We start from the raw sequence: 11,420 nt of genomic DNA, 5'->3' as shown, positions 1-11,420 counted from the left end.
CGTGTTTTTGCTGTTCCTGCACAACAGCACTTGGCTCATAGGCGTGCTGTTGTTAATGACTCCCCAGTGATGGTTTCAGCCTCAGTTTTATCCACTGGAACGCTTTAATAAGGCTAAGGTTATCTTACGAGCTCCATAAACATCTCTTGTCATCCTGCTCTCCAGACGAGAGTGGGATCAGCGATGCAGGCACCCAAGTTCTTGTCACACCACTTGCAGATCAGATCCAACTTCCTTGATTTAGACTCAAAAGATCACAGTTGCTGAGGCCGGTCAGACTTTGTGGTATGGATGATGGGCAGCAAATAACAGCAGTGAAGACAGCCAGGTCTGCCCCTAGCCCAACAGGGTCTGCGTGCTCCAGGCAGAAGGGAGGTTAAGTCCTTCGGTGCTGCTCCTGCTGGAAACGGGGGCATTTTGAGCAGCTGCTGGCACTCAAGCTCTCCGTGTTTGGTTTAAACGATTCAGTTTAAGGCCCGAGGATGTCTTTTTGCACAGATCCTTCTGTCCTGTGACCCTTGGAGAGCACAGGGTAGGGAAGTGAGCCGTGCCTGCTGTGGCATGGGATGGGAAAGCTCCCTCCCCAGGCTCGGAGCCAGTTTCCTAGTGTTGGTGCTAGGGAGAACATTTTGGCAAAGTGCTGACTCCCTGATTTTCCCCATCATTGTCCTCATGAAAACCACCCTTTCCTGAACTATTATCGCGTTCCTTCTCTATTGGTCTTACAAACAATGATCCATAGATTCAGCTCTTTCCATTTGAACCTGTTCTGATGTTGTTTGTGCTGGTGGAAATCAGGAGCAATGCCAGCACGAGTTCACGAGGTGGCCAGCACCAGAGACTTTCTCCTGTTGTCCCCATGTCCTCGGGGCGTGCTTTTTTACTGTCCACCACTGCTTCTCTCCTGTTCCTTTGAGGCTGCTTTGAACTGATGTCTTAGCCTTGAAAAGCCCGGGCTGGGAATTGCCCACCTTGATGATAACCGTGTGAAACCTGTTACCTTCCCTTGTCCACCCTCCCACCTTCCAGCCATTGTGCGGCGGCACTCGCGCACTTCTTGCCTTGGCAATCCCCGCTCATTTCCTAGGAGCTGAATCAAAATCACCTCTGATCTCACTGCCCGTTTCCTTGCCCAGCCGGGCACGACATCACAGCCTTGCATCACTGCCAGGAGCATCCAGCTTCCTTCCACGGGCCTTTTCCAACCACTGTTCTGCGAACTGAAATCCCTCCAAGCCCAGCATCCCAGCCTGCTTACTGGGTTTCCCAGAGCCACGTCAACTTTTCTGACTGCTTCCCCCCAGCTCCTCACAGCCCTGGGACAGGTTCCCTCAGCGTGCTTTCTTTTGCCCTCTTTTTTCATCTCAGACCAGTTTCCTTACAGCTGACGGGAGCTGCTGTCTGTCTGACTGGGAGACCTGGCTTGAAATAAGGGAGTAAAGTGCTTTTACTGGAAAATTCATAACTGCACAGATCTTTATTTTTAATTGCGATCAAAAATTGGTTTCTTGGCACGTTGTCACCTTCCTCACTCTTGTGAGCCCTGCTGTGAGTTACCTGCCCCTCTCTTTCCCCAGGCCCCCGCTCCCTTCCCTTGGGTGGGCCGTGCTTAATGAAGCTCCCAGCTGCTGCTCTTCAGCTCTGGACTTTGCTGCTTCTCTTTCAGCCCCCAAGGGGAAACGTTACATACAGTGGCCAAAACCTCACCGATGTCTCCCATTTATATTAGTTCATCTAACGAAAAGGATTACCTCTACCCACCTCCCACGCCTCGCTTACACAGTATGTGTGAGTCACCCAGATCCAAAAGCAGGACTTGTGGCCAAAGTGCCGGCTCGCAGAAGACCACTGATACTCGTGTCGTTCAGCTGGACCACGGCCTCTGGCTTCAGCAGAAGCCCGGACAGGGTGGGTGTGTGGTTGAGGCAGGGGCCCTCTGGCTTTTTACACGTCCCTTCCCCCAAAGCATCCCCTGTTCTGGACCTGCTGCAGCAGCACAGCAGCTCGGTCCTGTTGGGTGAGTTCCTGTGGGTTTAGGAGGTTTACAGGGCCAAGCATTTCTTTTTTCAGTCCATATAAGCAGGCCACCGTACAGCAGCTACGGATCGAGTCAACGCCTCCTTTTGGAAACCACAGCCACCAAAAACCTGCGGTTAGGGTTCAGGTGCCTCCACATCAGGGCTGTCAGTTTCACAGGCAGCAACAAAGAGCGATTCAGTTTTCCCCCATGTGGCAGGACATTAATCAAAGAAATGACAAGCGAGCAAACCTGGAGCCAAGGAAAACCAGGAGGTGCTGAGCTGACCAAAAGTACTTTTGGAAAGAGAGATGCTGCTTGGGTGTCAAGGGAAGGGAACGTGCATGTGTGCGTAGGTGTCGGGCTCCATCCTACTTCGGGGTAGTCCAGGAGAGAGGACGGCAAATCCCCCCAAATATTTGTTCTCCTGCTTAAGTCTGAGTAGGATTTTGTGTGTGGTGACAGGGAATGGAAACCAAACCCACTTCCTTGGCTTCGAAATTTGGACTGCAGCTGAGCTCTGTCCAGGTGGGATGTCAGGGCAGGGTTTTGCTTATTCAGCACAAGCGCTGGGGAGTGTAACATGGCGGTAGCCAAACTAAATCCACAGCAGCTCTTTTTCCAGGCACACCCCTGTTTATCTCAGGCCCTTTATGCTCAAGCAGCTCCAGTGGTTCACAGTGTGCTGGGCAGCATCTTGCCTTCCTTCTTCGGAAAGGATTTATGGTTAATGACGGATACAGAGCGCGCTTTGTTCTCCTACGTGTCTGCGCTCCCTCTCATCTCCTCACACGAATTTCTTCCACTTGCTCAGAGAATCCTGTTCCTGCTGCAGGAAGGACTTGCCTGCTTGTGCTGCAACTGCAGCACCTGAAAAATCAGGCAGGGATTTCAGTTTAGGTTGCTCTGAAGTCACCTGGGACCCTGCAAGGGCAAAGCATCTTTCTGTGGGCCACGTTGCCACCACCCAAAGTCAAGCGCAGCCCATTTATCTGCTACAGCTCAGGGTTATTTAGAAGACTAAACATTCCCTAAACTGAGTGAATACACAAGTTTCAAAGTGTATTCTGTCACCTACCTTGAGGGTGGCCACAGGGAAGACCCCCCAGGTGCTCATTTTGACTCCAGTGCAGTGGGTGTGAAGCATCAGCTGGGGTTTCACAGCCCCTGAGCCTTACCAAGCATCTCAGCGCTTTTGCAGACCTGGCAAAGAGATGCTTTGGGTGCTCTACAATGGCACATACCATTTTTTTTAAGTGCAAAGAGCACTCTTAGATTTTGATTCTGAACAGCACAAGCATCGCCAGAGGGGGGAAAAAGCAATAAAGGCAGTGGCAAAGCCGGCAGCTCTCCCTGTAGTGGCACACAGGGGTTAATACCGAGATCCAAAAGCCCAGAGCTCTGTCCCCAGCCTCACGGGTACAAAGAACAGCAGTGCTGGTAACAAGGTCAGCCCCAGGCAGGTCCCAGACGCCGGGCACCAAGCCGCCAGCAAGGGCACAGCACAGAGCCAGCGCCTCCTTATCCTGCATTATCATCAGCCTCTGCTGCCCGGCCTGGCGAGCAAGGGAAGCTGGCTTGGTCTTATTTTTTGTTAGCTGTGGGAAGAACACTTGTGTGGATGCCTTTGTTTAATCCCCAGGAGAACAAGCACTGGCGCTACAGCTTCTGAGGGAAGTGAAGGGAGAAACATGGGGGGCACATGCACCAAAAGAATGCTGTGCGCAGCATCCCCCTTTGGGAGAGGGGCCCAAAAATAAAGTTACAGAAGCTACTGTGAGCTAGAAAAGCAAGCCCTACAGCCCTATTTGTCTGCACTCAAGCAGGGGGTCCACAGCAGCCCTTTGCAGGGTGGTAGCCCAAAATTTCCCTGGGGTGCTTGGGGTGGCACCGTGGCAGGAGCTGGGTGCTTGGGCACTGGCAGCACCCCTTGCAGGCAGCCCCGCAGAGGGGCTGTGTTCCCTCTGCCACCCAAACCCCATTTTTTGTGCTTCATGTCGCCATCTCCATCACTGAAACGTGAGCTCAATCCCTGTGCAGAAACCCATAGGAAACCACCCCAGCTATATTCCCAGCCTTTCCCTTATGTTTAGCCGAGTCGCCTCTCAGCAGGCTTGTGGCGTTTTGCGTTTGGTTTATTTTGTTTTGTTTTGTTTTGTTTTATAACAAAAACAAGCAGCGGGCTGAGAAACGAAAGCTGGCTGGGCCATTCTCAGCATTGGCCGGAGCCGCCTGAACCCTCCCTGCGGCCGGGCGGCTGCTGGAAGCCTGGAGACTTCTTTCTTGGCCAGACAGTTTTGATTAAAGCCGGTGCTAAGCAGGCTGTCCAGGGGCAGAGCAGCCTCACTCCAGCTCCTCTCGGCTCCGGACGGCAGCGGCATGGTGCTGCGGGGAGCCTGCCTGCTCCTCTGCCTCGTCTCCCTCGCCCAGGTCTCCGGCCAGCAAAACGGCAAGGGGCGGCAGAAGCCGGCGGCGGCCAAGAAAGGTGAGCAGAGCCTCGGGGACCCTGCCTGGCTTGGGGGGATGCAATTAGTCTGGTTGTTTAAGACTGCTGTGATGAAGCTTTTAAAAAAAGCATTTAAAACTTAATCGGGTGTCTTTTTTCTACCTCCCGCGGGAGTGCTTGTGTAGTCCTTCTGTAAACTAGCAAGGATACTGAAATGGTTTGGGCACGTTGCTGCCCTGACTACATTCGTTTTGAGCGTTGTAGGGCACCCTATTTCCCATGTTCTAAGGTTCTCCCCAGACTTTCCCCTTACTAACGTCTCCGTTTCTACGACCCCTACCTCTACTCATTCATTTTTTCGGAAGACATTAAGCGCTAGATGCCAGACAGCTGTTGCAGATTTGCAGCCAGGAGCAGGCAGGCAAAAGCAGCGCTGTATCACTCATTAAACAGCAGCAGGGCTCTTTGTTTTAAAGCATTTAAAGTCCTTCCTCCCCGTGGCACAGCGCAGAGGACAGGGCAGGTAAGCAGGCGGCCGGTGCTGCAGCCCGTGGCGTGCGATCCTGCCCGCTGCTGGGTCCGGCTGCAGTCGCCTGCGCTTGGCTTTGCCCTTTGGAGCAGACCCGAGAGCAAGGAGCAAGCATCCCAGGAATTTTGTTTGGCCGGGCTGCCCCGCACGCTCTCCCGGCGGCTATTTTTGTCGGGTCCTGTCCTTGAGAAACTTTTCCATTTTCTCCCAGCGGATCTTTCTATGAAAGCGCTCCGTATCTGCTGAGCCCACGTCGGTGCCTTGTGCCTGCCTTCTGCAGCAGAAGTGCCCTCCTGGACTGGTGCGGGGCATTTGTCTGCATTGCACTGCTGGGATGTGCCAGGAGAGCAGCTCATTTCTTAGGGAAACCTTATCTTTCTCTCCATATCACTGGAAATGCTGACTGTAACCAACGGGTGACAGGAAGGTGGGAGGAAAAAAAAAAACCAAACGTGATGGGAGAAACATCACCTTTGGGACAGGAAAAACGATCTCCAACCTAAGCCACTTTTTTGAGGGGCCAATTTTTTTTTCCCCCCCTGGAAATCAAGCCATATGAAAGAGCTGGAGGCATTGTTTTTCCTCAGGGTTTCTCACCACAGGAGAGGTCAAGTTTTCTGTGGGGAAAAGAAGAATCCGCACTAGCCTGGCATTTTTTGGCTGGCTGCATCCAGCCCCGTGGCAGGTTAGGCGCCCTGCCTTTACTGGAAGTGCTCGGCACTGCTGGGTTAACAGATTTCCAACTTTGACAAGCACCAGGGGGGTGCAGAAGGAGTGAGGAAAGCACTCATAATCCCTGGAGGGACTCCTCTTGGCCCCAACCCCTTGCCACCTCCAAGCCCACCCGTGACAAGGGCAGGATGTCACCTTCCTGTCCCCAGCCCTTCTCCGGAGTGGTTTGGGCAGGGTGAGGCCATCACGGGGTCAGGCTTTTTGTTGGGTTCGAGCTCTTTAATCTGCAGGGCCAAGCCACGAGTGTTAGAAAAGAAAATGATGCTTCGAGCCAAGCTTCTTCAGTTCTCTTTTTTTCTTTTCTTTTCTTGGGCTTTTTCTTCTTTTTACATGATGTAATTATCGCTTACATTTGGATCTGCTTCAGAACAAAAATGGTGCCATTTCAATGTGAAAAAGCCAAAACACAGCATTTTGAAAATGCTGAAATAACACGTTCGCTTTGCCTGTGTTTCCCTCCCCCCTCAGATTGCTGCCCGGTAATTTTTCCAGCCACAGCAGTTCAGTGAACTCCCCCTGAGCCCTGCCTGGGGCGATGCCTCCGGGGTCCAGGCTGGGGACCCCTCATCACGGCCATGACAGGGGCCATGAGGGCACAGGGGGAGCACCTCTGTGTAGCTCTCATGTATTTTAAAGGTATTTGGAGTCCAGATTCTTAAATCAGTGAGTAGAGGCTGAGTTGGGCTCCTGAATCTGCCCCAAATTCTTGTGTGATCCCATAGCTTCTTGTTAGTAAGGAAGGGACCTCAGAAAGTGCCTGTGAACATTTCCAGCAATACAAAATCTGTGCGGTGGTGCTCCGGCCCCTCCTGTGCTCCAGGGATAGGCTGGGCCTTGAGGACATAGAAGTACACAGGAAAATACGGCTGGCAAAAAAAAGAATAAAAAATAGAAAAATCAGCATTTGCTGACATAGCCATGGCACTTGCTTTTTGGCTGAAGTGCAAATCAACCAGTGGAAAGGAGTTGCCAGAAATATGAATCCTTTTTCACCAAAAAAAAAAATAATTAATGATTTTGTTGCTGGATCCCTCTTCTCCTCAGGCGAAGTTACTGCTGCAGGAATGACTTGGAAGCCAATGACTTGGAAACCTGGCAGTGAGCAGGACAGGGTAGTTATCAAAGAGATGTGTCCACCTTCCAGTGTGTCAGGGACCCTCCAGCATGAGACTGGCACAGCAAACCCAGCTGGAGCTGCCCCAAGGCTCACTAAGGATATCTCACCATGGCCTTCGGATGTTACTTAAACCTGGGGGACGTTTGTTGTGCTGCAAGAGACATGGATGAACAAGACTGTTAGTTAATTAGCTGTTTCCCACAAAGCGTTTCATTAAAGGCACCAAAATAATAGCTAGTGCCTTAGTATTAACCGGACCCGTTAAAGTTAATTGAGCAAGGAGTAAAGCAGCTTAAAGCCCTCCTCCTGATCCCTCTGACTCCCAGCTGCTTACACCAGGAGAGATGAAGCAGCAGCACCTGAGCAGGGACAGTGCAATGATACAAATTCCCTAGTGTCTGATCTCCCACCTCCATGCCATAACTGGCTCTTCTGCTCCTATGCAGGAGAAACCAGGGTCTGATGACCAGCTGGTGCTAAGCCACAGGTTGCTGTTCAAGGCTAGCAAAATCTTACCAAAGGTTTTTTCAGCTCCTTCGCATCTCCTTGTCTTAGGAGACATTATGGTGGCTTGCAGCAGGGAGTGTGTGAGCCTGACTAGCTTTACAAAGGAGGCTGCAAGGAAAACAGGGTGGGTCCTCATTGCAAAGAAGGTTTTGTCCTTTATGTTCCAGGAGGAAGCTGTCTTCAGAAGTCTTTGTTATTTAAGACCAAGACGCATTTCCGTAAGAAAGCATCTCTGTGATCTCCTTGTTCCCCTAGTAGCACTTTGTCTGCTGGGTAAGAGCATCTACAATGCCAGAGGCAACACACCTAGCAAGACACAGGCTTTGGTAGGAGGCCACAACCAACTCCCCAGCCAAGGAAGCATCTTCTCATGGCAGAAGACCAGCTCTGGCTCTTTTTTTGGTACCTGTCCCCAGGCAGGGAGGGGGAAGAGGTAGCTGTGATGGCGTGCCTGCCAGTGTAGGAATCCAGGCTGCTGGTGCAACCAGGCTAGAGAGCAAATATCCTCTCTGATGGGTGTGCTAGGGGACAGACGTTAGCTTTGTGGATGCTTTTTATTTGTCTTTCTCTGCAGGCAGGGAAATGGGGATTTTTGATTATAGGAACAGCTTCAGCTGCCTCCCTTGGGGATGCAGTGGATGTTTATGCTCCTCCCTTGATTTCTCCAACAGATGGTGTAAGCCTCAAAATGATTGAAGACCTGAAGGCCATGATTGACAACATCTCTCAGGAGGTTGCTTTACTGAAGGAAAAGCAAGCACTTCAGACAGGTAAAGGAGTCCTTGAAGAAGGCGTGGCTTTCACTTTGAGAGATGAGCTGCTTATAAAGCAGTTACCATTGCTCCATACATATCGACAAGGGATGCCCAAGCACTCTGTGATGAGGTGTCCATCACAGGGAGAGAGCTGGGGATCAAAGCAATGCATGGCCTCGTTGCAGTTCCTTCAGGCAGAGGAAGCTCCTCAGGCAGTTAATGACATGAGTTGTGCAGCATATGGCCCCCTTCTTTATGTGCTAGAGCTTCCCATTTCTAAAGCTATTGATATTTCCATGACACTAAGCCAGATGTTCATTTTCCTCTGTGAATCAGCGGGATGGTTAATAGATTATTTTGCACTTCAGTCAAACACAGTTTACTCTTTGTTTGCTGCAGTCTTTTGGCTGAAGCCCAATGAGACTGTTACCTGATCCCTCATACATACCGTGGTCTTGCCCAGGGAACCTCGCTGGGGGTCGGTCCCACCATGCCTTGTGTGACACGCACAGAGTATGGTCTCAAAATGTTCATTTTCCAGACCTGCTCCATGGTTATTCTCTGCAAACTCCATGACATCAGTAGGAGAGGGACTTGCAGAACATGCTACAGAAATGTGCTAAAAATGCAAGTTAGGGAGAATTTCCTCCCTAAAAGAAAGAAACACAAGCAAAATCAAGGCTTTAGATCCAAGCTCACATTCACTGAGATGTAATTGGTCTGGATATTAACGAATGGCTCTGATTAGCTATTGTTTGGATAGAGTACCCTGCACTCTCAGGGTTTAAAGCTTAAAAATTTTTAAAAATCGCTGCTCTTAACATTAAAATCAGAGGCAAGTAGATATTTCCTCTGAAGACCTCAAGCTATGCAAGCACAACACTTCTGATCAAAACCTATTAAAAAAAAAGATTTTTTTTCGCGCTTGCATAATCAAGATGGTTGAATTGGAATTGCAGGCTGTTTTTTCCAAAACACTCCAGCCCCCAGCAGAGACAAATGTTGCCTCCCGAGGCGAGAAAGCACAGCTCCATTTCGGAGAGAGAACAGACAGGGAGAGGGGACACTGAAGACAAACAGAGACATGGGCACCCTCAGACCCTTTTTGGGGGGGGGTTCCAAACGTGGAGGCCACATCCTTCCCACATGGGACATAGGTGTGAGGGGCCCCCTAGGGATGCTTGTGCTGCTGGCAGCAGCACCACGGCTTGCCCAAGAAATGAGTGCCGATTTTAAAACCAATTCCCTTCTTCTCTCTCTGTCCCATCCGTGCGGCGACCTCTCAGTCTGCCTGAAAGGCACCAAAATTCACCTAAAATGCTACCTGGCGTTCTCTGAGAGCAAGACGTACCACGAGGCCAGCGAGCACTGCATCTCGCAGGGCGGCACGCTCGGCACGCCGCAGAACGGGGAGGAGAACGACGCGCTCTACGACTACATGCGCAAGAGCATCGGGGCCGAGGCGGAGATCTGGCTGGGCCTCAACGACATGGCGGCCGAGGGCAAGTGGGTCGACATGGCGGGCGGCCCCATCCGCTACAAGAACTGGGAGACCGAGATCACCACCCAGCCCGACGGTGGCAAGCTGGAAAACTGCGCGGCCCTGTCGGGGGCGGCGGTGGGCAAGTGGTTTGACAAGAAGTGCAAGGAGCAGCTGCCGTACGTCTGCCAGTTCATGATCGTGTAGCAGGGCTGTATAGAGCTATAGGGTGGCTACGTGCACACGCCGGTGTGCACGCACACGCGCGGGCCCACACGCACCTTCACGTAGCACCACGGCCTGGGCAGCCACCACAGCCCGGCTTCGGGTCAGAGCTGTGCTGCCTTTCACTCGGCCGCATCCAGCCCCGTTCGCATCCTTCCCCCTAAGGCATGATCCATAGATATATTTTTGTACACAGGGAATTTATGAGGTGGTTTCTGCGAAGAACCAGCGTGACAGCCCGGCCTCGCCAACAGCCACTTCAGAGGCCCGGGCTGTCACTCTGCAGTCTCCATTCCCACCTCGCTGAACCTTGCTGGGACACCAGCAATGCCAGTCTGTGCCTTCTCCTCCGGCTTTGCTCTCCTGCAAGCCCAATTCGGGGATCAGGTCCTGTTTCAGAGAGCAGAGGGTGTTAATTTCTGCCTTATGCTGAGATGCTGTTGGGCTTGTCGGCCCAGTACCATTCTGCTTAATGGGCTGATATGCTGAGAAGAAGGGTGTCCTTCCCAAAAGCATCCCCCTTTTTGTTGACCCTTTTCTCACCAGTCAGAAGAAAACATTTCACTGACTTCAGTAGGGGAGCTAGCCCCAGCATCTCACCTTTTTTTAAAAAAAAAAATCCCATCACAAGATTTATTTACACTCCTGTACAATGGAGGAAGCAGTGATTACTTGCAGCATACTCAGTCAAATGCATTATTGGAAGTAGAAGGTGAAAGTAATTAGGTAAATAACAAAAATGTAAAGCTACTAGGGAATATGCTGCCATATAAAAGACAACTGTCTATCAAAAATGAATCCTGAGAAATCTGACTTCAGCCACTTTAGGAATCATATAGCTTGTTTTAGTGATGGAAACCCAGCTGAAATGCTTGGTAAACACAAACCTGCTGAGTACAGTTTGTGCCCGTAGAGTTGCCCCCAGCTGAAGATCTGGCCTCGGTAAATTTTTGCTGAGAAAAGGGTTAAAAAAAAGAAAGAAAGAAATAGGAACAATGGGAAAGGCTTGCAGAGCACCCTGACAGCTTAACACAGCCTCGTTGACATTGATTTGCTGACTGCTGGCTGAAATGCATCAGCGGTTCCTTGAAGTCCAGCGCTTGGTACTGGCCCTGCCCTTCAGGCTTCACGTCCCTAGCATAGCCAGACAGAGGGCATCCCTACAGGACCCAGCCTCATAGTGAGACAAATTTTGTTTTGTTGCTTTGCTTAAAAACAGCACAGTGGTGGGTCTTCAAAACATCGTGTGGGAGAGCCAAGCCGGAGGGGTCAAAAGCACAAACACAGTGCATACTTCCCAGGCTGTCATTATTGCCAAACTTTCTGCTGTTCAAATGAATATAAAATAAATATATATATAGCTTGCTGAAGGAATGGAGCTGAGTCAATGTGGTCAGACTGCTTCCTTCTCCCACTCCTTGCATTTCTCTTCAGAGCAGCTCCAGGGATCTGTCTGATGGTGGGAGGCACTGGAGGCAGAGGGGAAGAGCAGGAAGCGAGAGTCCCCGGCTCTGTGACACTGTTTGTAGGATTGTCCTTGCTCTTATCATCCCAGTCACAAGTGAAAGACAGGCAGGGAATCCTTTGATTGGTAAATAAGATTTCCTTTCTC

General features: G+C 51.0%; 1 protein-coding gene across 1 annotated transcript; it reads left to right on the top strand.

Annotated features, from left to right (window-relative positions):
- The first annotated feature begins 834 nt into the window (after positions 1-834).
- On the top strand, positions 835-11,182 carry CLEC3B (C-type lectin domain family 3 member B). The gene is made up of 3 exons (XM_080583543.1): positions 835-4,502; positions 8,020-8,118; positions 9,390-11,182. Exons 1-3 carry the CDS (start codon positions 4,397-4,399, stop codon positions 9,788-9,790), a joined length of 606 nt encoding a protein of 201 aa, XP_080439669.1. The 5' UTR covers positions 835-4,396; the 3' UTR covers positions 9,791-11,182.
- The last annotated feature ends 238 nt before the right edge of the window (positions 11,183-11,420 follow it).

The sequence above is a fragment of the Anser brachyrhynchus genome (assembly GCF_964034855.1).
Source record: "Anser brachyrhynchus genome assembly, chromosome: 2".
Taxonomy (NCBI): Eukaryota; Metazoa; Chordata; class Aves; order Anseriformes; family Anatidae; genus Anser; species Anser brachyrhynchus.
Note: the sequence above shows the minus strand (reverse complement) of the source record. Positions and strands in the feature narration are given on the sequence as shown.

What these genes read in the sequence shown, in the direction of transcription:
- CLEC3B (XM_080583543.1), top strand. Translation starts at nt 4,397, where the DNA reads ATGGTGCTGCGGGGAGCCTGCCTGCTCCTCTGCCTCGTCTCCCTCGCC. An exon ending in GCCGGCGGCGGCCAAGAAAG is followed by an intron (nt 4,503 to 8,019) that starts GTGAGCAGAGCC and finishes TTTCTCCAACAG; the next exon opens with ATGGTGTAAGCCTCAAAATG. An exon ending in AAAGCAAGCACTTCAGACAG is followed by an intron (nt 8,119 to 9,389) that starts GTAAAGGAGTCC and finishes GCGACCTCTCAG; the next exon opens with TCTGCCTGAAAGGCACCAAA.